Source organism: Monodon monoceros, unplaced genomic scaffold (genome assembly GCF_005190385.1).
Source record: "Monodon monoceros isolate NGI ecotype Baffin Bay Population unplaced genomic scaffold, NGI_Narwhal_1 Super_Scaffold_3, whole genome shotgun sequence".
Classification (NCBI taxonomy): Eukaryota; Metazoa; Chordata; class Mammalia; order Artiodactyla; family Monodontidae; genus Monodon; species Monodon monoceros.
The window spans coordinates 4,354,457-4,378,152 of record NW_021703780.1 but is presented as its reverse complement, the minus strand read 5'-3'; the positions used below and the strand labels follow the sequence as shown (position 1 = coordinate 4,378,152).

At 49.7% G+C, this 23,696-nt stretch overlaps 1 protein-coding gene across 1 annotated transcript in view; it reads left to right on the top strand.

Annotated features, from left to right (window-relative positions):
* Positions 1 to 21,025, top strand: part of LYRM4 (LYR motif containing 4) — a 115,083-nt gene extending 94,058 nt beyond the window's left edge. The window contains exon 3 of the mRNA XM_029243205.1: positions 20,375 to 21,025. Coding sequence (XP_029099038.1) covers positions 20,375 to 20,443 — 69 coding nt within the window. The 3' untranslated portion in view covers positions 20,444 to 21,025. The remainder of the gene's footprint in view (positions 1 to 20,374) is intronic.
* The last annotated feature ends 2,671 nt before the right edge of the window (positions 21,026 to 23,696 follow it).

Here is a 23,696-nt window from a genome sequence, read left to right as displayed (position 1 = left end):
TCACCGTTAGATGGGGACCCCTGGGTCTCCAGAACTTTCTTATCTGATAAAGTTTGTACCCTTTGAGAAAGATCCACCTCCCCTCCCCCATCTGGTAAACACCATTCATTCTAGTACTCTTCATTACTGCGAGTTTGACTTGTTTTCTTTTCATTTCTACATACACGTGAGATCATGCAATATTTGTCTTTTGTGTCTGTCTCATTTCACTTACCCCGATGTCCTACAGGTTCATTCATGTTTTCACAAGTGGAGGGATTTGCTTCTTTTTACGGGTGAATAATATTCCTCTGTGTGTGTGTGTCTCTGTTTGCGTGCACATGCGTGCATGTATATATACATAACGTTTTCTTTATCCATTCGTCTGTTGACAGACACGTAAGTTGTTTCTGTATCTTGGCTATCAAGAGTAATGCTGCATTGAACATGCGGGTGCAGAGATCTCTTCAAGATACTGGTTTCATTTCCTTTGGGTATATATACCCAGAAATGGGAATGCCAGATCATATGATAGTTCTGTTTTTAATTTCTTCGAACCTCCATACTGATTTTCATGATACCTATACCAATTTATTGCTTAACTTTTTATTATGGAAAAATATGAACAAATAGAAAAGTCGAGAGAACAGTATAATGAACCCATCCTCCTTTTGTGATTACATACTCACGGCCAATGGCATTCTATCTATATGCCCACCCATGCCCACCCACATTATCTGAGAAATTTTATATTTTTTTTTCTTTTTTTTTTTTTGCTGTACGCGGGCCTCTCACTGTTGTGGCCTCCCCCGTTGCGGAACACAGGCTCCGGACACGCAGGCTCAGCGGCCATGGCTCACGGGCCCAGCCGCTCCGCGGCATGTGGGATCTTCCCGGACCGGGGCACGAACCCATGTCCCCATCATCGGCAGGCGGACTCTCAACCACTATGCCACCAGGGAAGCCCAAAATTTATATTTTTTATGAAACTATTTTAGTACCTATTTGAAAAGATAGATTCTTTTTTTTTTTTTTTTCCTGCGGTACGCCGGCCTCTCACTGCTGTGGCCTCTCCCGTTGCGGAGCACAGGCTCCGGACACGCAGGCTCAGCGGCCATGGCTCACGGGCCCAGCCGCTCCGCGGCATGTGGGATCTTCCCGGACCGGGGCACGAACCCGCGTCCCCTGCATCTGCAGGCGGACTCTCAACCACTGCGCCACCAGGGAAGCCCAAGATAGATTCTTTTTTAAAACGTAACTACAATACCATTTTTATAATGAACAAATTAATAATAATTTCTCAATATCATCAAATATACAGTGTTTAAATTTTCAAATTATCTCACAAATATAATTTTTTTAACTTTGTGTGTCTGTGTGTTTGGCTTGGGATCCAAATAAGATTCTGGATGGTATGTCTCTTAAATTTCTTTTAATCTGTGGTTTAGCCCATATCTTTTTTTTCCCACCTCACTCTTTTTTTTCCCACCTTTTTTTTTTTTTCCACCTCACTCTGTTTTTCCTTGTAATCCATTTGCTGAAGGACTAAGTACTTATGTCTGAATTTTGCTCGTTGCATCTTTATTTTGTCACTTATCTTGTATAAAAATTGATAGTTGGATCTTAACCAACTGGGTACTTACGCTTGGCTGGGTGTTAGACTCGCCTGGGGAGGTTTAAAAAATTCTGACATGTGTGGAAACAGTTCGGCGGTTTCTAAGTAAGTTAAACATAGAATTACCTCATCCCCCAGCAATTCCACTCCAAAAACTTGTACACAAATGTTCATAGCAGCACTATTCACAATAACCAAAGGTACAAACAGCCCAAATGTCCTTCAGCTGAAGAATGGATAGACAAAGTATGATATATCCATGCAGTGGAATTCAGCCTTAAAATCAGTGAAGTACGGATCATGCTGTAACCTAGCTAAGCCTTGAAAACATTGTACCAAGTGAGAGAAGCCTGCCACAAAGCCACATGCTGTATGGTCCCATTTCTAGGAAATAACCCAAGACAGGGAAACCCAGAGAGACATGAAGCAGATTCGTGCTTGCCAGGGGCTGGGGGAGGGAGAATGGGGGGTGGCTTGCTGATGGTCCGACGTCTCCTTTCCAGGTGATGACAAGGTCCTGGGACTAGATGGTACTGATGGTTGTTGCAGCATATGACTGTCACTAATGCCACTGGACTGGATGCTTAAAGTGGTTTAAATGGAAAGTTTGTGTTGTGTCTTTCACCACAACTGTGTGCCAAGTGTGACCTGAAGGCCACACCCCAGACCAAGTGAACCATAGTGTCTGAGGTGTGACCGAGCATCAGCATGTTCTGAAGCCACCCCCGGGATGCCAGCCAGAGGGCAGCCAGGATTCAGAAGCCTCCTCGGAGGCTGGGTTTCAGGCCTCCTTCCTGGGTGGCGGTGGTGCTGAGAGCTGTGTGCCTTTGGGCTGGTCTGTTCTCTGTTCTGGGGAAGAGCTGTGTCTCCTCAGCTCCTGTCACACAGTGGAGTCACACCAGGGTTATCTCTTATTTCAGAGAATAAAACTGTAGAATACCTGAGAGCAAAAAGGCCATCTCGCCCTGACCTGACTGACGTCATAACGGGAGAGAAGAGGGCCTCTGTCTCCACCTGCCGGCCCTCCAGGGCTGTGGAGCCAGCACAGCCTGGGGACAGGTGCCTGTGGGTCCTCCACACGTGCGAGGCCCGGCTGGTAACCCTGGGGCAGGAGGCCCTGCCGACCCCTCGGGGAGGGGAGGGGAGGGGCTGCCTCCCTGCCCTTGTCGGGAAAGAGAAAGCTGTTTCCTTCCGCAGACTGCTCCCCACGCTGGTGTGGCAGTGGCCTTGGCACAGGTGCAGGTGGGCTCTGTGTGGACAGGAAGCTCCAGTCCCCCTGCTCAGCCAGCTTCCTCTTCTGGCAAAATCTCAATAGCCTCAAAAACACTGGCCGGTGGCTTGTTGTTCCCCATGGAACTTCACAAAGTGAGGCTCTCCATGGGACCCGGGGCGGATGGCCTGTAGCTTTCCCTGCTCAGCATTGATCAGTTAACACCCTGAACGCCCTTTTCTGGAAACGACTGTGGCCAAGGTGAGCTCGTGCAGCAGATCCCCAGGTTAAACTCTCTCCATCTGTCTGAGACTCTTGCAGCCCGGCCTAAGTGACCGGAGGACCCTTCTGTTTGAATAACATGGGGCTTCTACTTAAAATATTCAGTAGAAAGGAGAGAAACACTTTTTCAGAGGAGGTGTGCTATAGTAAAAAGATGATCGATTTTGGTCTCGCCCAGATTCCCCTCACCAATGACCTTTCTAGGTTCATCTCCAGCCCAGGAGCTGGCTGTCTCCTCCCTTCCATTCCCTCTTTTTTTTTTGCGGTACGCAGGCCTCTCGCTGTTGTGGCCTCTCCCGTTGCGGAGCACAGGTTCCTGACGCGCAGGCTCAGCGGCCATGGCTCACGGGCCCAGCCGCTCCACGGCATGTGGGATCCTCCCGGACCGGGACACGAACCCGTGTCCCCTGCACCGGCAGGCCGACTCTCAACCACTGCACCACCAGGGAAGCCCCGTTCCCTGACTCTTGATAGGCTTACTTAGCTCTGATAAAGTAGCAAAGTACGGTTATGAATATAGAGAGAGAGAGATATTTTGAAAAGGTCATAGGTTTTGGAGTCAGAAGACCTGGATTGGATTAATCCAGCTGCATAATTCATGTACCAGCTGTGAAAATGTAGGCAGGTCACTAAACTTCTCTGATTCTTTTTACTCATCCATAACATGTATGTATCGTGTAGTGTTAGGATATTTGTAAAAATTAAGTGAGAAACTAAATAATGAAGCCGCTCAGCCTGGTACCTGCCCAGTAAACGTGACTTTCCGAAAGATGCATTGCTCAGCAGGTAAAGCAGGCGATCCTCAACCTTAACCCCCAGAGAGGCGGGATGTTGAGGAATGGGATGCAGAGATGCCTTCTCTCCTCACTCTGGGGGGTGTCCCAAAGCCAGGAGAGTTGGGTACAGTCATAGAAACTTGCCTGGGGTTAAGCCAGGTCAGAAATTCCGATCTGCCGATGAATCCTGATCTGTCAGCTGGGGATCCAGGACTGCATGAAGAAAAAGGTGTAAGTTCGGGACAGTTATGAAGCCAACGCATGTGATGATTGCCTCTCGATTATGGTTTGCATCCTGCTTTTTCTTTTCCACTCACATTATATTTGCCAGGTCATTAAATATTCTTCTACAATGTCATTTTTTTTATAACAGTCACTTTTAAAGTGGAAATGCACACACCAATTAAACCACTTCTGTGGTGTTTAACAGTACCTCTTATCACAGTAACACATTTTCAATTTTCTACTTTTAATACTATGGAAAAGTTTAAGTTACCCTCAAAAACATCTTAGAACATTACTGCAGGGAATGTTTAAGTGGTCTTTTAAGTTTAATACATACCAAAGAAAATAAATAAAACTGAATTAAAACCTGGAAAACCTGGACTACTAGTTTAGAGTTTAATAAGAATTGGTTATGAGAAGTTGACATTGCAGAATTCTGAAAAAGATATATACTTTTTAAGAGTACAAATACATCTGAGATGTTGTGAACTTATACTGCACAATTAAGACTTTTTTTCATTTATTGATTTTTTATTTTTTAACAACTTTATTGGAGTATCATTGCTTTACAATGTTGTGTTAGTTTCTGCTGTATAAGAAAATGAATCAGCTATACGTATACATATATCCCCATATCCCCTCCCTCTTGTCTCTCCCTCCCACCCTCCTTACCCCACCACTCTAGACGGTCACAAAGCATGGAGCTGATCTCCCTGTGCTATGCGGCTGCTTCCCACTAGCTATCTGTTTTCAATTTGGTAGTGTATATATGTCCATGCCACTCTCTCACTTCATCCCAGCTTACCCTTCCCCCTCCCCATGTCCTCAAGTCCATTCTCTACGTCTGCATCTTTATTCCTATCCTGCCCCTAGGTTCATTAGAACCTTTTTTTTTTTCTTAGATTCCATATATACGTGTTAGCATATGGTATTTGTTTTTCTCTTTCTGACTTACTTCACTCTGTATGACAGACTCTAGGTCCATCCACCTCACTACAAATAACTCGATTTCATTTCCTTTTATGGCTGAGTTCATCTGTCGATGAACACTTGGGTTGTTCCATGTCCTGGCTATTGTAAATAGTGCTGCAGTGAACATTGTGGTACATGTCGCTTTTTGAATTATGGTTTTCTCAGGGTATATGCCCAGTAGTGGGATTGCTGGGTCGTATGGTAGTTCTATTTTTACCTTTTTAAGGAACCTCCATACTGTTCTCCATAGTGGCTGTATCAATTTACATTCCCACCAACAGTGCAAGAGGGTTCCCTTTTCTCCACACCCTTTCCAGCATTTATTGTTTGTAGATTTTTTGATGATGCCATTCTGACTGGTGTGAGGTGATACCTCATTGTAGTTTTGATTTGCATTTCTCTAATGATTAGTGATGTTGAGCATCCTTTCATGTGTTTGTTGGCAGTCTGTATATCTTCTTTGGAGAAATGTCTATTTAGGTCTTCAGCCCATTTTGGGATTGGGTTGTTTGTTTTTTTGATATTGAGCTGCATGAGCTGCTTGTATATTTTGGAGATTAATCGTTTGTCAGTTGCTTCATTTGCAAATATTTTCTCCCATTCTGAGGGTTGTCTTTTCGTCTTGTTTATGGTTTCCTTTGCTGCACAAAAGCTATTAAGTTTCATTAGGTCCCATTTATTTATTTTTGTTTTTATTTCCCTTTCTCTAGGAGGTGGGTCAAAAAGGATCTTGCTGTGACTTATGTCATAGAGTGTTCTGCCTATATTTTCCTCTAGGAATTTTATAGTGTCTGGTCTTACATTTAGGTCTTTAATCCATTTTGAGTTTATTTTTGTGTATGGTGTTAGGGAGTGTTCTAATTTCATTCTTTTACATGTAGCTGTCCAGTTTTCCCAACACCACTTATTGAAGAGGCTGTCTTCTCTCCATTGTATACTCTTGCCTCCTTTATCAAAGATAAGGTGACCATATGTGCATGGGCTTATCTCTGGGCTTTTCTATCCTGTTCCATTGATCTATATTTCTGTTTTTGTGCCAGTTCTGTACTGTCTTGATTACTGTAGCTTTGTAGTATAGTCTGAAGTCGGGGAGCCTGATTGCTGCAGCTCCTTTTTTCTTTCTCAAGATTGCTTTGGCTGTTCGGGGTCTTTTGTGTTTCCATACAAATTGTGAAATTTTTTGTTCTACTTCTGTGAAAAATGCCATTGGTAGTTTGATAGGGATTGCATTGCATCTGTAGATTGCTTTGGGTAGTATAGTCATTTTCACAATGTTGATTCTTCCAATCCAAGAACATGGTATATCTCTCCATCTGTTTGTATCGGCTTTAATTTCTTTCATCAGTGTCTTATAGGTTTCTGCATACAAGTCTTTTGTCTCCTTAGGTAGTTTTTTTATATATATATAAATTTATTTTTTTTATTTATTTATTTCTGGCTGCGTTGGTTCTTTGTTGCTGCACGCGGGCTTTCTCTAGTTGCGGTGAGTAGCGGCTACTCTGCCGTGAGTAGGGGCTACTCTTCGTTGTGGTATGTGGGCTTCTCATTGCAGTGGTGTCTCTTGTTGCCGAGCACGGGCTGTAGGTGTGCAGGCTTCAGTAGTTGTGGCATGTGGGCTCTAGAGCACAGGCTCAGTAGTTGTGGTGCATGGGCTTAGTTGCTCTGCGGCATGTGACATCTTCCCGGACCAGGGCTCGAACCCGTGTCCCCTGCATTGGCAGGTGGATTCTTAACCACTGTGCCACCAGGGAAGCCCCTTGGGTAGGTTTATTCCTAGGTATTTTATTCTTTTTGTTGCAGTGGTAAATGGGAGTGTTTCCTTAATTTCTCTTTCAGGTTTTTCATCAGTAGTGTATAGGAATGCAAGAGATTTCTGTGCATTAATTTTGTATCCTGCTACTTTACCAGATTCATTGATTAGCTCTAGTAGCTTTCTGGTAGCATCTTTAGGATTCTCTATGTATAGTATCATGTCATCTGCAAACAGTGACAGTTTTACTTCTTTTCTGATTTGGATTCCTTTTATTTCGTTTTCTGCTCTGATTGCTGTGGCTAAAACTTCCAAAACTATGTTGAATAATAGTGGTGACAATGGGCAACCTTGTCTTTTTTTCCTTCAATTTGTTAGTATGGTGTATCACGTTGATTGATTTGCATATATTGAAGAATCCTTGCATTCCTGGGATGAACCGCACTTGATCATGGTATATGATCCTTTTAATGTGCTGTTGGATTCTGTTTGCTAGTATTTTGTTGAGGATTTTTGCATCTATGTTCATCAGTGATATGGGCCTGTAGTTTTCCTTTTTTGTGACATCTGTATCTGGTTTTGGTATCACAGGGTGGTGGTGGCCTTGTAGAATGAGTTCGGGAGTGTTCCTCCCTCTGCTATATTTTGGAAGAGTTTGAGAAGGATAGGTGTTAGCTCTTCCGTAAATGTTTGTTAGAATTCTCCTGTGAAGCCATCTGGTCCGGGGCTTTTGTTTGTTGGAAGATTTTTAATCACACTTTCAATTTCAGTGCTTGTGATTGGTGTGTTTATGATTTCTATTTCTTCCTGGTTCAGTCTCGGAAGGTTGTGCTTTTCTAAGAATTTATCCATTTCTTCCAGGTTGCCCATTTTATTGGCATATAGTTGCTTGTAGTAGTCTCTCATGATCCTTTGTATTTCTGCAGTGTCATTTGTTTCTTCTCCTTTTTCATTTCTAATTCTGTTGATTTGAGTCTTTTCCCTTTTTTTCTTGATGAGTCTGGCTAATGGTTTATCAATTTTGTTTACCTTCTCAAAGTACAATGTCATTTTTAATGACTGCATATTAAGGATATGCTTTAAGAGAAAGTTATGGGCACCTCTCTGGCAGCTAAATCAAAAATCTAATAAAAAGTAAATTAACCTGAGAAATGAAAACTCTTTTAAGATTTTCTTTGGCCAAATGCTTGAATGTACTGGCTTTGCTCTGTTTTGGAGGGAGAATATCAGAGTTCCCCCCTAGAATCTTATTTTTATGAATTTCTCCTTTCATTTCTAATAGTTTTGGCTTTATACGCTCAGCTACTGTCTATTTGGAGCATACAAGTTTACATCTTGTAAACTGCTGCTACATCTTTTTTGTAAATGTTGCTCATTATTCAGTTTAGTGCTTTTTAGACTCATCTCTACCTTGTCTACTGTTAATATAAACTGGTAGTTTTTTTCCCCAGAATATGCCTAGTGTATCTTTATTCATCCCTCGATTTTCAGTCTTTATTGCTTGTGTTTTAGGAGTTTTGTCTTGTTTTGTTGCCAATCCCAGCTAGTCCTTTCACATTTCGTGTAACAGCTGATGGAGTTGATTTTGTTCCTTTCATCTCGTTCTGTTATTTATCATGACTGGTTTTCTCTTCTTCGCTTCTTTACTTGTGTTGGTTTTATCAAGTAGCTACTCATGCCGTTTTCCCCTCTTTTACTGGTTTGGGAATTCTGTCCTACTTTTCCATGTCGTTAATGATTGTCTTCTGTAGCCTGATGCTGATAATTAGAACCGTACATTTTTTACTGTTACTTGAAAAAGGATACCTGGTTTTTCCATCAAGACATCCTATCTCCCTACATGTGTAAATTTCATAAGCAAGTCCATTCTTCCCAGTTGTTTCTTCCTGAGTCCAAGTGCGCGAACTGTGCACTGCTGGTCCTCCGCCTCTCCCAGCAGCTTTATGTTATAGGTGGCCATTTGGGTCAGGTTTCGTCCGTCTGGCTCCTAGATTCCCTTAGGTGTTCTGTTATTTTCCTGTGTCCTCTCACTGGGCTTCAGTTCTGGTCGTTAGCCGACCCTGCATGGCTGCAGTTCCATACGTGACAAAAGGGAAGTGTTCCCTCCTCCCAGGGACTGGTGCCATAGTGGTGGCCGCAGCTGCCTGTCTTCATGTCCCAGGTCCCCTAATGCAATCCCAACTCGGGAGCAGAGAGCGTCAGCCTCGTTCTCCAGCCCCTCCTTGACTGACAGAGCTCACTGACAAGATGCCAGTGTCAGCCAGGTGGACCAGGGGTTCGGCCACACCCCTACCAGAGTCCCCAGGGCTGGCCTCCAGGCCCTGCATGGTCCCCTGCAGGTCCTTTTCGGTGGGAGGTTCTCACAAGCTCATCCTGCCACACCCCAGCTGCCCCACTCGCCTCCAAGACTCATGACTGTCTCGGGTGGGAAGGCGAAGCCGGGAGGGGAGGGGAACGTGGCGTATTCAGGTCTCCAGGTGCCCCGAGCCCCTCCCTCCGTGTTCTCAGTAGAGAGAATGCAGACTGAGCTGGTTTTGTGGTGGGAGCCGGGAACCTAGCTAGTCAGCACCACTTTCCAGAGTGCTGGCCTCCCTCTTCCCTTCTGCAGGGCCCGCGCCTTGGGCAGGCACCTTCTCTTGGCATCATTCGTTGTTCAGCAGGGATTGACCGAGGCACGCTCCTAGGCACGAGATGGGGGTGAGGATTCAGAGAGGGATGATTCTAGCTGCTGAGCCGGGGGGTGGGGGGGGGGGGGGCTGGGCGGGGCAAGGCCCTGTCTCCTCGTGGGGTCGCAAAAGGTATCCCTCGGGCCGCGTTATGAGGACCAGCCTCCAGCCTCTCACTGGAGGGCGGTAAGGAAGCTGACTCCACACTGCTAGGTGCTAGGTGCCAGGGGCACGAAGAGGACACAGCCCCTGCTTTCCAGGAGCTCTCCGCCTCGTGTCGAGACAGACTGGTAAACCCATCCCGAATAAAGGCAGTGAGGTGTGGGTGTGGCTGGGACCAGGGCTGGGACCTGCAGAAGGCCACGCCCACCGCAGGGTTCTCCAGAGCCCTGAGGCTGCATCCCAGGTCTGCTCCTTTGTGCCCGTGGGAGAGCCCCGATGGGACCTCGCTGGGCTTGAGCAACGCCTGCAGAGCCAGGCTGTGAGCCTACTGGCAGACCCGGGCTGGGACGCGGGGCAGGGGGCGCTTCCTAGGCCGGGACACTGATCTCAGGACAAAGTCCGCCAGCTGCTCTTTCCAGCAGTCGTGCTGGTTACTCAGTGGGGTCGTTATCTCAGCCCATCTGTGAGGGATGGACATTTCTGAGGTCATACTTGTAGTCCAATTGGATGCATAAGTAAAGAGGGGGAGGAACAAGTGGAAAAGAGAAAAAAGGCAAAAAACACGTGAACTTATTAAAGTAATATATCTTCCAGGAAAAACACTTTTCTCCAAAATCTTGAAAAGGGGTGGGCGGGTAGACGAACCCTACCCTGGAATTGATCGTGTTTTCAGCTGAGCTACTGCAAATGAGACCAAACCTAGAGCTATGGAAACACGCTGCTGGCCGTTCACAGTTGTGCAGGCTGCGTAGACACGTGGGGACACGTGTGTGGCATGAGGGTTCTAGGTTAGGAGCACAGACTGTACGTGCACGTGATCAGTGCACGTGTCTTCCAGCTTTTCAAATGTAAACGTGATGAAATTGGCACGCAGAAATAAAAATAAAGTTGATTTGAGGTGGTGGGATTATGGTTGATTTTTTTATTATTATTTCTTTTCATGCTGGGTTTATAAACCACCATGTATTCATAGAATTAACTGAGATTGAAAGGATTAGAATTTAGAGATTTGCTTCAAGTCAGAGTACTACATATTAACCCTGTGATGTTGGGTAAAGTAACTTTACCTCGTAGACCCTCATCTCTGTAACTGTAAAAGAGACATGAGGACGACACCCACCTGCTCTACACACCTTGTAAGAATCAGGTGAGCCGATAGAGTGCGTACAACCGTGTAAACCGTCGAGTGCTAGAGAGAGTTTAGCTGTTACTGTGTCACACACTTCTGTGTGTGTGTGAAGCTGTCCTATTCCTAGTAAAATGACCGTAGTCCAAGTTCTCTAAAGCAGTGGCAGTGAAGAAGGCCCGTCTGTGGATTGCAGGTGCGTTAACAGAACAGAACGGTCCCAGGCTCTTTTTAAAATCAGCCGTGGCAAAAAGTTGGGGCAAGAAGATTCATTTCCGCGCACTTTCCCCTTCGCGGTTCAAGGTGAGCACATTTAAAGAGACAGTCTGTGTGCCTCAGAGAAAAGCCGTGTGCACTGAGGCCATCTCCCCGAGGTGGTGGGAGGAGGCTACCGCAGTGGCGAGAAGCTCCTCTGGGCTTCCTTCTCCCCGGGGAGCCAGGGGGGCACGGAAGGAGGCAGGTGGAGGTGGCCCTGTGCAGGCTCGCCCAGGCAATCTGGCCTGTGCACCGTGTCGCCCGCTGCTGCAGCCTGTCCTGCTCTGGGGCAAGTGAAAGCCGGCCCAGGGGAGGAGAGCCGCATGGCCTGGCCACTGCCGAGTGCTGGCCGGGCGTCTGCAGCTTGTGGTTCAGAGGCCTGGTTCTTTCCCCTGTTGTGGAGTCAAACTGGCAGTTGGCTTCTTGATGCCGCTGCCCACAGCAGGTTATTCGGGGACCAGTTATTTCATCCACCGGGACAGCATCCACCTCGCAGTAGGTCTCCAAGGTCTGTACTGTCGGTTACGTAGTGGAGACCAGTAGTGGGCACAGCAGCCCACGGTCCTGACATTGAAGTTGGTGCTTCCGTTTGGGCATCAGTCCCCCTGGTATCAATTCTTTGCTTCCTGGGTGTCTAATTGGAGAGTGTGTTCAGTAGCCGGGCTCCAGGGACAGAGTTAAGGCTGTGTACAGTGAGTCCCAATGTCCTACAAGGGCCTGGGAGGTGAGATTGTTGAGAAAGCCCCCCGCCCTCTCCTTGACCCTGTGAGCACTGAGGATACCAAGGGGCCACCGTCCTGGGCTGGCACTGAAAGGGGAAGGCCCAGCTACTGTCCCGTCAGACCCGTGGCATCATTTCAGGCTCTGGCTCTGGCCTTCCCTTTCTCTCTCATCCAGAATTACTTCCTGATGGCCCGAAATCTGGCCGTTCTGTCCAGCTGTCTTCACATCCCCTCTGCGGAATACTGGGAGGAAAGCAGACGTGGGCCTCGCGGTCAGTAGCCTGTCGCTGAAAACTCTGCATCCCTTTTCAGTAACAGCCCAAACCTATACCGCAGAGTCCCGGCCCCAGAGCTGATGGTCAGATGTTTACCCACCAGGGCAGCACAGGCATTGGCCCATCAGAATGAAAGCTGGCCAAGCTGGATCTGGAAAGTAGTCCACCAAGCCAGACGGGGACCCCAGCGCGAGGCCCAGGCCTCCTGGAAGGGGGAGACCGGGTGGCAGAGGGGGGGTCGGAGCAGCAGTCAGGTGCCGAGTGTGGAAGTAGTTCAGCGTTTTCACAAGTGTGGCCCTTACCAGCTGAAAGTCAGCCTTGCCCTGTCTCCCGGCCAGCAGGGACCCTGTGCTTCGAGGGGTCTCCTTCCTCCAGACATTCCTGAGAACCCCCAAGTGTCCTTTCACATACGCTGAAGTGTCTCCTAGACCCTGCCAAGTTGGGGCCTGTGGAAGACGGCGGCTCTCCGGGGCTGAGTCACATCGAGCAGGGGCACGACTTCACTGCCCGGCACTGTTGGCGGCCCTTGTCCCAACTCCCTCCCACCGTCCAGGACCAGCTCCTCAGGGGCTTCCAGGAGCTCGTGGGCTTCTCAGGGCTGGGGATGGACGGGGGCGTGTGTGCTAGGTTGGGGCCCGGCCTGGCATCGCTTCTTAGCACCTGGGCCCACTGCTCCCTCTGTGAGTCTGCCAGGCACTTTGGTTCGTGATGGTGTTTGTCTCTCGGTGTCCACTGGGCTGCTCTTTCAACCTAACTTCGGAGTGAGGAAGACAGAAGGGAGCCCAGTTAATCAGATGTGCTGGGGTATGTCGGCCCCAGTGTTGTTTAAGGAAGCTCCCAAGCCCTGGGAAAGTGAGGGCGTTGCTCACCGTCTGTTCCAGTGTCCCTGCGTATTACCCAGCAGGTCCCAGCGCGGCTGGGAGCAAAGGAAGACAAGGCAGCTGTTCGAAAGAAAGAAGGAGGTCTGTGCGTCCTGACACGGAAGGATGCTGAGCTTGAAAAGTAGGTTGCGGGAGAACGCACGGACTGTGATTCCTCATTTGTTTGTTTCTGTTGTTTGCCCCCCACTTCACGCATGAGGGTCCTGGCCTGGCCGCTGGTTGTGGTGGCCTGAGGCCCACGTGCAGGGCTGAGGGGCACCGAGCCAGGCAGCAGCGTGACTTCTGACGGACTTGTCTCTGGCAGCTTGCCGGGGCTCTCGTTGTCGCCGTCCCGGGGAAGTGCCGCTTTCACTCTGACATGACGCTCGGGCCCTGGGCTCTGCCCGCTTCCAAGAAGGGCTTGGTGACCGAGTTGCTGGTGCTGACCTGCCGCTGGGTGGCTTTCGCCTGCAGAGCTTCCCCACCCACGCCGGGGGACTGCAGGCCACTGGCCAGCAGACTGTCTCTGGTGTCCCCTCGTGGCCAGCGAGTGTGAGTGTGGAGGGGGACGGCCAGCACCCGTCTCCTGCTTCACCCCGAGCAGTGCCCGGCAGCTGCAGAGAGCAGGTGTGGAGGGGGACGGAGGACACAGCCCCAGCCCTCGCTGACAGCGTGGCGTTTAGAGCGACACTGTGAGCTGCGGGGACGCTTCCTCCCCCACCTGGTCTCACAGCCTCTGCTCCACCTTCTGGAAGGGCTGGGCCCAAAGTGCACCTGGCGGGGAAATATCAACCCTGGGTTTTGTTTGGTTTTGGGGGTCGTATTCACTCACTGGGGGAGAAAATCTGACCGTAATTTTAGAATAATAATGATGAAGCCCTTAGATCAGCAGACCTGCTCGCTCAGGGGAGCGAGTCAGCAGCAAGGGAGAGGTGACTGCACCGTCACCCCGTGTCCCTCCTGAGAAACTCAAGAGTGGCCCAGGCCGCATGTGTCCTGGAAAGCTGGCCCTGCGGTTCGGGGCCTCGTCCTTGTTGGGACCCGCTGCCTCACATGCGTGTCTGTTCCTGCAGAGGGGACCCCTGCCGGCTGCCCTCCACTTCAGGCTCCTTTGCGGCCACAGTCCTCTGAGACCCGTTAAAATGCTCTGATTTCCCTTACTCTCGTGGCCTGGAAAACGAAAGAGAGAAGCCATCACATTATAGCCTGCTTTTTTCTTGTAACTGAACATCAGCCGTGCAGAAAAACAACAGAATGGCCCAGAAATCTGACAGCAGTGGATAAGAGGGCAACCATGTAATTCGTCATGCAAACTGGGCCCCTTGAGGTGAAAGAGAGCCCGTTAGCCATCAGGCTGAGACCCTGTGTGTGAACCGGACGTGTGGCCACGCCAGTGAGAGTGCCCACACTGGCACCTGGGTTCTCTCTTGTCCCAACAGGCAAGGGCGAAACACAGCAGCTATTAAACGGAACATGGGATTTAGGGAAGAGATATGAATTTGTTCATCATTCTGCCAGGAGCATCACAGAGGAAATAAGAGGTCAGCTGCTCGCCACCGCCCTCCACAATAGGCGTAGCCAGTATCTGAACTTCAAGGCCCACAGAGCAGAGTGGAAGGGGGTTGGGGGGAGCACAGAGACTCTTCCCTGGGTTCTTTGAACGGACCTCCTTTCTAGTTGGCTGAATTTTCACACATCTAGTTTGAGTGCTTCAGGTGTTCTCCCATTGCACGAGACCATAGCAAAATTACAAGTAGCAAAGTTATGTTACTATATGTGAGCATTTTTAGAGGAAGACCATGCAACCTATATTCTTAAGTTTTGGTTTCATAATATCTCTTGTTGCTAAACAGAAGAGACTGGGAAAAATTATATATAAGGTTCAGGAATCTCTTTCATTTTGCTCTTTAAAAATTATTAGGAAGCATGAAGTATGATAAAAATGGTTTATTTGAAAAATGTTTGTTAGGGCAAGTGACTTGACTAAGGCTGTGACAGTGACTCTCCGCACTGGGATCTCACTGGAGAGAATTACTGTGTGAATTGCAGGCAGCGTGGAAAGCTGTCTGACGTTGTTATGAAACGGGGGTATAGGGGCCACAGACGGACGACCCTGCTCACCTTCACGGCACGGGCAGGCAGTCGGCAGAACCTGCAGGCTGACAGATTCATTATCTTGGTGGCTTAAAGGTTGCGGGGGGAGGCTTCCAAAGCCCCGATCAAGTGTAGCTACCCTAGGAAGGTGTAATACCATTAAGACACGCCTCACAATCTGGGTGTGTCAGCAGGCACTCAAAGGCACAGGACAGATACAGTGCATCTTCGTGAAGAGCCTGAGCTACTGGGCACCGTGGGAAACATGTTTATGTTAAAATGAGCGTGAGCTCAGTGTAGGGCAGGATGCACCAGTTTCATGAAGATCACTAGGAGGCCTCCAAGAAACGCTCCAGCTGCCGCAGCCGCTCCAGTGAGCCCCAGACCCCCACGAGTACGATTTTGTGAATAAAATACTACTTCTGGATAACAGGGTCTGTTTTCTAACTCTCTCCTGTTCTGTTCATTTCTCTCTTTTAACTGAATCCCCAAAATGCTTTAATGTCTTCCCTTTCAAAATGTTCTTTTTTATTCTTGACTTCATATTCAGTCAAATAAACATTTCATTTTCTCAAGTAATTCAAAAAAAATCCTGTTGGGATTTTTATTATCATTGTGTTAAATATAATTTGGCAAGAGATTGACGTTTTTCTATGACTCAGTCTCTCCGTGAATATGGTGTGTCATTTTATTCAAACTTATTTTATATTTCTAAGTTGTGTAGTCTTCTCTCTAAAAATCACGCACATTTCTTATTAAGGTTATATCTAGGCATGTTGGGTTTTTTTGTGTGACGGTTGCTGCTGCCTATTCTCATATTTTCAGTGTGATCCACTGCGAAATGGAAAGGCATGTCCATTTGAGCAATTACAGGCCTTCCAAGTACAGAAATGAAACACCAAAGGTAGAGTTTGCCTATAAAAGCCTTTAAACCGATAGTGATAGTGTTATATTGTCCTCGTAAGTTTGTCGTGAGAGCAAAAGAATCAAATACTTTTTTTTTTTTGTTTTTTTTGGCTGTATCGGGTCTTCGTTGCTGCACGCAGGCTTTCTCTAGTTGCGGCGAGCGGGGGCTACTCTTCCTTGCGGTGCACGGGCTTCTCACTGCGGCGGTGGCTTCTCTTGTTGCGGAGCACAGGCTCCAGGCGCGCAGTCTTCAGTAGTTGTGGCACACGGGCTCAGTAGTTGTGGCTCGCGGGCCCTAGAGCGCAGGCTCAGTAGTCATGGCTTAGTTGCTCCGTGGCGTGTGGGATCTTCCCGGACCAGGGCTCGAACCTGTGTCCCCTGCATTGGCAGGCGGACTCTTAACCACTGGACCACCAGGGAAGCCCCCCGCATGCTGTTCTTATTTAATCCTCCCAACAGCATGAAGGCATCTGATAGATTTGGGCCTAGGAAGTGTCTGGGGCAGTCGATACCTCTTCTTCAAGTCCAGTCGTGTGATTCTCACAACAGCCCCGTGACATAGGCAGTGAGCATCAGAGGCCCAGGCAGCCTCCCCACCGCCCACACTGAGCCCCGCCGCTCCGAGTCTAAGCCAGGTTGAGATGTGTTGCACGGGAGACGCTCCTGGCTTCAGAGGAGAAAGCAGTGAGGACCTGAGACCCTGGACTACGTTTCATTCCCTGGATCGTGCTCCTCCCTCCCCAGCAGGTTATTGGTCTGATGAGTCCCGGAGCTCATACGTGTTTCAGGGCCATCCAGTCATCCCGTCTACTTGCGGTTGAGTCATTGTCTGTTTTTCTAATGAAGTCTAATGCCAACTCCCAAAGTTTATAGAGCAAAAGTGTGATTGGCTCTAATGACCCATTTGTGCGTGGTGATAGTCTGACGTGGGGTGGAAGTCAGCTCGTGGTCCTGGAGGGGCTGTAAATTGCAGCTGTAATTGCACTTGCTCGCCTCCTGACCACTTCCCCTCACCTGCTGCTGGAGCCACTTGCTCTGTCATTAGCACTGCAGGCTGCCCACCACCACCCCCCCAATGTGAGCTGACACATTTTACAGCCCAAATAAGTGTGACAGAACTGTTACACCAACGTTTATTGCCTCATCTCGACAGCCCTTGTGGAGATAACTTTAATATTTACTCCCTGTGTGAACTGAATATTTCCCTCACCCCTCCTGCTATTGCTCTGGGTTAATCCCTATAGCCCTGGATTATTAGCTTTAAACCTCCTGCTGAGCCAAGTTTAAATCATGTGGTTTTGCTTAATGCTGAGTGAACACTCTCGTTACAGTAAACGGCCCAGTCGCTATTTTTATTGACTTGCCTGTATCAATTCTGTATTTCCACTAGTAGCTCTTCCACCAAAGCACGTCATAATCACTTACTGACCAGATTTTAGAACGAGTGGACACGTAGAGCCTTATAACCAGGGGTACCAGACCCCGGTGTTGTTAGTTACCATGTCCTTACTGAGCAGGCCGGCGGGCCTGGCGCTGCCCTGGACTCTGCTGGGAAGGCAGCCGAGCCAAGCAGAGCTCGAGCCCCTGCTTCCTCCCACTCAGCCAGTCTCCATGCTGAGGAGCTGACACAGGCACACAAGTCGTGATAGGACAAGGCCACGTGAGTGCCCCCCAGGTGGCGCAGACATTGCAATAAGTGTTCCCAGGAGAGAGAGAGAGCCCCTTCTACAGAGGGGACCCAGGGGAGCTTCAGCGGTCGACTCAAAGGGTGGGTGGGCTTCTGCGCGGTGGGTGTGGATCCACATGAGCCTGAGGGACAGACAGATTGCGACCAAGGTCTCGCGGCGCCAGTGAGAAGCTCATGATCACGAGAGGGTGCCGGCCATGCGAGGAGTGTGCATAGCAGACCAGGGGGCCTGCACAGATAGAAACATGTTCATCTTTGTGCTCTCTTAAAACCATTAAGACCTGTTTTCATTCAGTTTTTTCCCCCAAAGGCCATAAAAGTGTTGTTTCTGAGTGGAATTTTTAAAATCTAATTCATACTTCGGTCAAAGTAGACTCTACATTTGAAGGTTTGTTTTGACCTAAAAGTTTCCTAAAACTTGAGCTCTTTGGATCGCCCCAGCGCAGCTTTCTCTGGAGCTTTTCGTGGAGCTGACTGGGACCGGGTCACCTCATACAGCTGTGTTTCTTGCGAGTGAACCTACCCCCCAAAGGTTCCACCCTTTAGATTGCCGACCATGAGAAACAAATGCTGCGTTGACTGTGCTGGTGGGGCCTCTGTTAGGGGGGCCACACTGGAGAGCCATCGAGACGGTGGCCGTGGGCACTCATGGTGTCCACAGTGAGTTGGGTGGGAAGACACGTGTTTGTTCTGGGACGCGATCAACACACTGCCGAACCTTCAAACAGTCCACCAAAGGGAGTGTCAGTTGTCGAGCAAATGCACACTTTTGGGAAGTTGTTTTGCAAGATCCATCAAGAACCATAAAAATATTCATACCTGTTTACCCAATAATTCCACTTCTAGAAACCTTTTATAAGAAAAGAAAAGCAGAGATGCTATGAAAGGTTTATACATGAGAATGGTAATCCCAGGACTAAGCAGAAACTCTGCAAGTGTTCGTCATATGAGAATGTTACATAAATTACCGTGCATCTTTACAATGCACTTTATCAGTTACTAAAGATATCCTTTCAAAGACTATTTAATGACATAAGGATATGAAGTTTTGAAAAGCGAGTTATTCCAAATTTAAATATTCTGTTTATATATACACACATACAGTTTAAATGTATAAGTGAATTAAAAGACTAGACAGAAAAAATGCTAAAATATTAATAGCCACATACTCTAAAGCAAATATTGTGGGACAAAAGAAGACCTTTATAAGTCCCAGTGTGGTTTTCTTTAAACTTTAGAAATTCACAGACTGTCTGTTAATGGTGCCTTCCCAGGTGACAGGGACATTGTTTCCACTTATCCTAGGACACAGCACACCTTCCTGTCTGCAGTGACCTTTTTATCAATAGTCATATAGACTACACTTAAAATTCACAATATACATTCACATCAGTTACGGTTTGGTTTAGTTGTGTATAACAAGAAACCCAAATGACAGTAGCTTTAAAAATGTGGCGGTTTATTTTTCTGTCATGTAAAAGAAAAGTTGGCATTAGGCCAGCAAGTTGGCCGGTGTGATGGCTCCATGGTCATCAGGAACCCAGGCACCTCCCTCCTGCCTCTCATCTTCCGTGTGTGGCCCCATATCCCACTTACCTCATAGTGCTAGACGGCTGCTGATGTTCCAGCCATCAGGTTACAGTTGCCTCCCTCCTTGTCTGTCTCCCTCCTGGACTCTGAGCTTCCTGAGGGCAGGGATGGGTCTCCAGCCTCACGCAAGCACAGTCCCAGTACGGGAGGTGCCTGCCATTCATCTGTGGCCCAGCCGGGGCTGGGCTGCCCTTCACACCTCCTCCAGGGCTTGCTGGGGCTTTCATTCAACAAATGCCCGTACATCGTCTCTGCTGCAGAGCCCTCTGCTCTCCGCTTGCTTTTCTCACCCCTTTGTCAGTGGTCGCAGGACTGCAGGACCCAGGGCCACAGCGTGCCTGGGTCACCTGCGCTGCCTTTGAGGGGCTCCCAGGCAGACCTGAATGAGCACATGACCTCACACAGGCCCTGGGCACAGACCACCCAGGTGGTCCAGGCAGGCTGCAAGGTGGGGACAGCGGGCTTCACAGCCTCCCTCACGGCTGCTGCCGGCTGTAAGACACGTTAGGAGGCAGAGAGCCAGCCCCCCAGGAGGTGACAGGAAGCCCGTTACACCTTCCACCGCTGCAGCACACGCATCCTCGCCTCTGTGTCCACAGTGACGGCCCCTGGCAGGTTCCCCAGCTGCCCCCAGGGCTCTCGTACCACGTAGGTGCCAACTGTGTTGAGGGTCCAAAGGCTGTTGGAGCAGCAAAGGACGTGAAGATCAGCTGGGAGCAGCCCTGTAGCCCTCATCCCACAGGTGAGGATGCTGAAACCAGAGGGAGGAGGTGGACAGCGTGACAGGTGAGTGGCAGAGCAGGGGTACAGCTGTGCTTCCTCTGCCCCAGCGTGGACAGAGCTCACTAGTGCCTTACGGTGAAAGTCCATCCTTGCGGAAGAAACAGTCCTAAAGGCCAGAAATCCTGTTGGGTGAGGAGCTGCTGTGCACAGGTCTGGCTGGGTCTCACCTGGCTCAGGACAGCCCGCGGTCGGGACCATCCCATGGGCGAGCAGGAACGAGTGGGCATCTCCCACTGTTCCCACAGTGCGGGAAGTGGGGTGGGACAGTGCCGGGAATTAGCAGAAGCGAAGCTGGTGACTGCACCCCGCCCCACAGTGCCGTTTCCAGAACGACGTCCTGTGACGGTGCACATCTGCACCTAAATGTAGAAACGCACTTCTGAGTTTCACGGCTAACGGAGCCCATGGTTCTTGGTCTGTGTCTTCTCTTTGCCTCCAGGTACACATTGGCCAAATGTATTCGACTGACAAGCTCATCATTGAGAATCAAGAGAAGCCCAGGACCTAGGGAGCCGGGACCAGCCGCCACCAGCAGCCGTGGACCACTTTCAGCATCCATCCTGCTTGGCAAGGGCACTCCCAGCAGACCACAAGTGGCCTCCCACATCAGCTTTAAATAGCTTCTCACTCTCCCTGATGAACTGAGCGAGGTTCCCGTTCTCCTGCAGCCTTAGTGACAAGGGGTGGCTGTCTCTCCTTGGTTCAAGTGTTAGAATGAAGAGCTGGAGCCCCTCAGGAGAATGCCGTGTATTACTGCGTCTCCTCCAGCCCAGCCCTCCTTGTAGCTCCTCAGCACTTGTATACAGCATTCCCAGAGTTTGTTTCTTGGTCCTTGACAATAAAAAGAAGGTCCCTAGGCCTCTATGCCGGACGCGCCCATCACGGTTAATGCCCTTCTGTTTCCTGCTGGTTGGCGGGTCAGTGGGGAGACCAACAGGGAGGGTCCAGCCCTGAGCTGAGTCCCCCCTTTGCAAAGGCAAGTCCAAGCACCAGTAGAGATTTGGGGGCAGCGTGGAGTAGGGCAGAGCTGAAACGGTAAAGGGTGCGCCCTGCAATTCAGACCTGGGCCCAGTGCAACAGCAGAGGTGGTCTGTGTGTGGATGCACACCTGGGGACAGGTACGTACAACCTGCTGCTCAGACTGTGGTCTCGGGATTGGCGACGTCAGCCCCACCGGGGAGCTTGCTGGAAGCGCAGAATCTCAAGCCCCACCCCCAAACCTTTTGAATCAGAATCTTCTGTCTGACACACCCCAGGAGACTCCAGTGTACACCAAGGTTTGAGACATGCATCCCAAAGCTCACTTACTGAGTCAGAATCACCTGGAGAGACAGAGAGTTTTTTTGTTTTGTTTTGAGGTACGCGGGCCTCTCACTGTTGTGGCCTCTCCCTTTGCGGAGCACAGGCTCCGGACGCGCAGGCTCAGCGGCCATGGCTCACGGGCCCGGCTGCTCCGCGGCATGTGGGATCTTCCCGGACCGGGGCACGAACCCGTGTCCCCTGCATCGGCAGGCGGACTCTCAACCACTGCGCTACCAGGGAAGCCCCAGAGAGTTTTTAAAAAGGAATTTCTCAGTGCTTCATACTCTGACTTGATAAGTGAGAGGTGAGGCACAATGATTTATAAATACATTTTAAAGCTCTCCTGGTCTTTCTGATGTTGAGCCAGTTCGGGAAACTCTGCCCTTTGAGGATGTTACAGATGAAAACAGTATTTGTATGCATTTATCCTTGGAAACACATCAGTTAAAAACAGGGAAATAAGGTAGTAAATAACTTACTTGACTTCTGGGAATTTTGTGAGGGACCTGGACACTGGGAGATTTCTTGGCTTACCTCCATAAACAGTACTGAGTGAATTCATTACTCACGTGTTTGGGTTTGGAACAGGCTCATATAAATAGTTACAGGTCCTAAAATAGCTTTGACTATCACTGACCTGCCACTGAACCGCTCCCTGCGTCTTAATTCTCACAGTCATGTGAGCCAAGCGCGAGTGGCCTGGGTCCATGTCCTCCCTCCCGTGTTAAAGACTGTGAGTGCCCACGTTATCTATGGATCGTAGATACTGTTGTGATGGTGCCTTCCAAATAGGTTAAACGTGTAGTCATTCTGTTTGGCAATATAACGTGTGATTTCAGGATGCTTTGACCCATGGTTAAAGTCTTGTGTGCCTGTGAGACCAACCCTTGGTTGGTCCCAGATCTGTTACCCCTATAAACCCAGGTCCTTGCACATCTTAGGGCCGAGGTGTGAGGATGAAGGGAGACAGTGAAGGGAATGGGAGTGTGCGCCCCCCTCAGCTGACTGTCACGGGGCAGCATGTCAGCCGGGGGTGTGGCTCTGGGGCACGTTCCCTTCTGCACCAGGCAGGCGTGTGGTCACTCAGAAACAACTGCGTCCGACCCCTGTGCCCGCCAGCGGAAGCCACGTCTGATTTACACTTGATTAGAGCAGCTGCTACTTGGAAGCCTCAGCCCAGAGTTGAACCTCTCCCCAGCAGTTCCGCTGGGGCTGCCAGCAGGATAGCAGCTCCACAGCACATTCCCCCCAGGCCTTACTCACAGAGACAGTGGAGCAAGCAAACGGGACTCTGTCCTGCAGGCCTTCAACAGCGGGTGGCTCTTATGTTAATTAAAGCGCACGGATGGGTCTGAACATGCCCCAAGCCTTAATAAACAGAGCTAACTTTTGCAGCTCAGATAAAATTAACTATGCATTTGGAATTTGGAAAGGCATGAAGGAGAATTCTGTGACAAAAGCCACAAACGGGGGCTTCCCTGGTGGCGCAGTGGTTAAGAATCCACCTGCCAGGGCTTCCCTGGTGGCGCAGCGGTTGAGAGTCCGCCTGCCGGTGCAGGGGACGCGGGTTCGTGCCCCGGTCCGGGAAGATCCCACATGCCGTGGAGCGGCTGGGCCTGTGAGCCGTGGCCGCTGAGCCTGCGCGTCCGGAGCCCGTGCTCCGCAACGGGAGAGGCCACGACAGTGAGAGGCCCGCGTACCGCAAAAAAAAAAAAAAGCCACAAACGGATCCCTCAACTTGGCGGTGCAGGTACGGCAGGCAGCACCTTGCACTGGGAGTCCCCGGTTCAGAGGACCCAAGGGGATGTCCCTGTGGGGAGGGCCGCTTGTGTAAAGCACTCCATTTGCTCGACGAGGCCCCACCTGAGGCCTTGGGGTGAGGACGCACCCTCCGTCCCGGCCGCCTCCAGCCTCCAGAATGTGCGGCTGTCCTAGAGGTGGGATTCCGGCTGAGGATGCTTTCCAGTGTCAGCGCTGAGAAAATAACTACCACGGTGTAAGCCAGCTTGGCCTGAGACAGGGACCAAGCGTGCTGGTTTCTAGACCTTCAGAGGTAACACGTGCTTGGTCTGGCTGTAACGCTTCGATGCCGGGAGACCAAGCACATGGCTTTCGTTCTCCAGGTGGAGCTGGCGTAGCTCGCTTTACCTCTGCCTGCTGCCACCAAGCAGCTGTCACCTCCGTCCCTCCATCCCCAGCCTCACCCAACATCTCAAGTCCCTGGGCACAGCAAATGTGCCACCCAACATCCAGGAGCAAAGGCGACAGGCTGGAAGGAGCCACAAAGATGACAAACCTTGGACCAGCAGATACTGGAGCTCAGCAAGCTCAACCCCCGAGCCCACAGGTATGAAAACTGAGACCCTGAGCAGAGTCTCCAGTCGGTCACGCGCAGGCCCAGCCCCCTCCCACCCCCCGTCGCTCATCTCATCTGTTCAGTGTTGGCTAGGAGCCAGGAG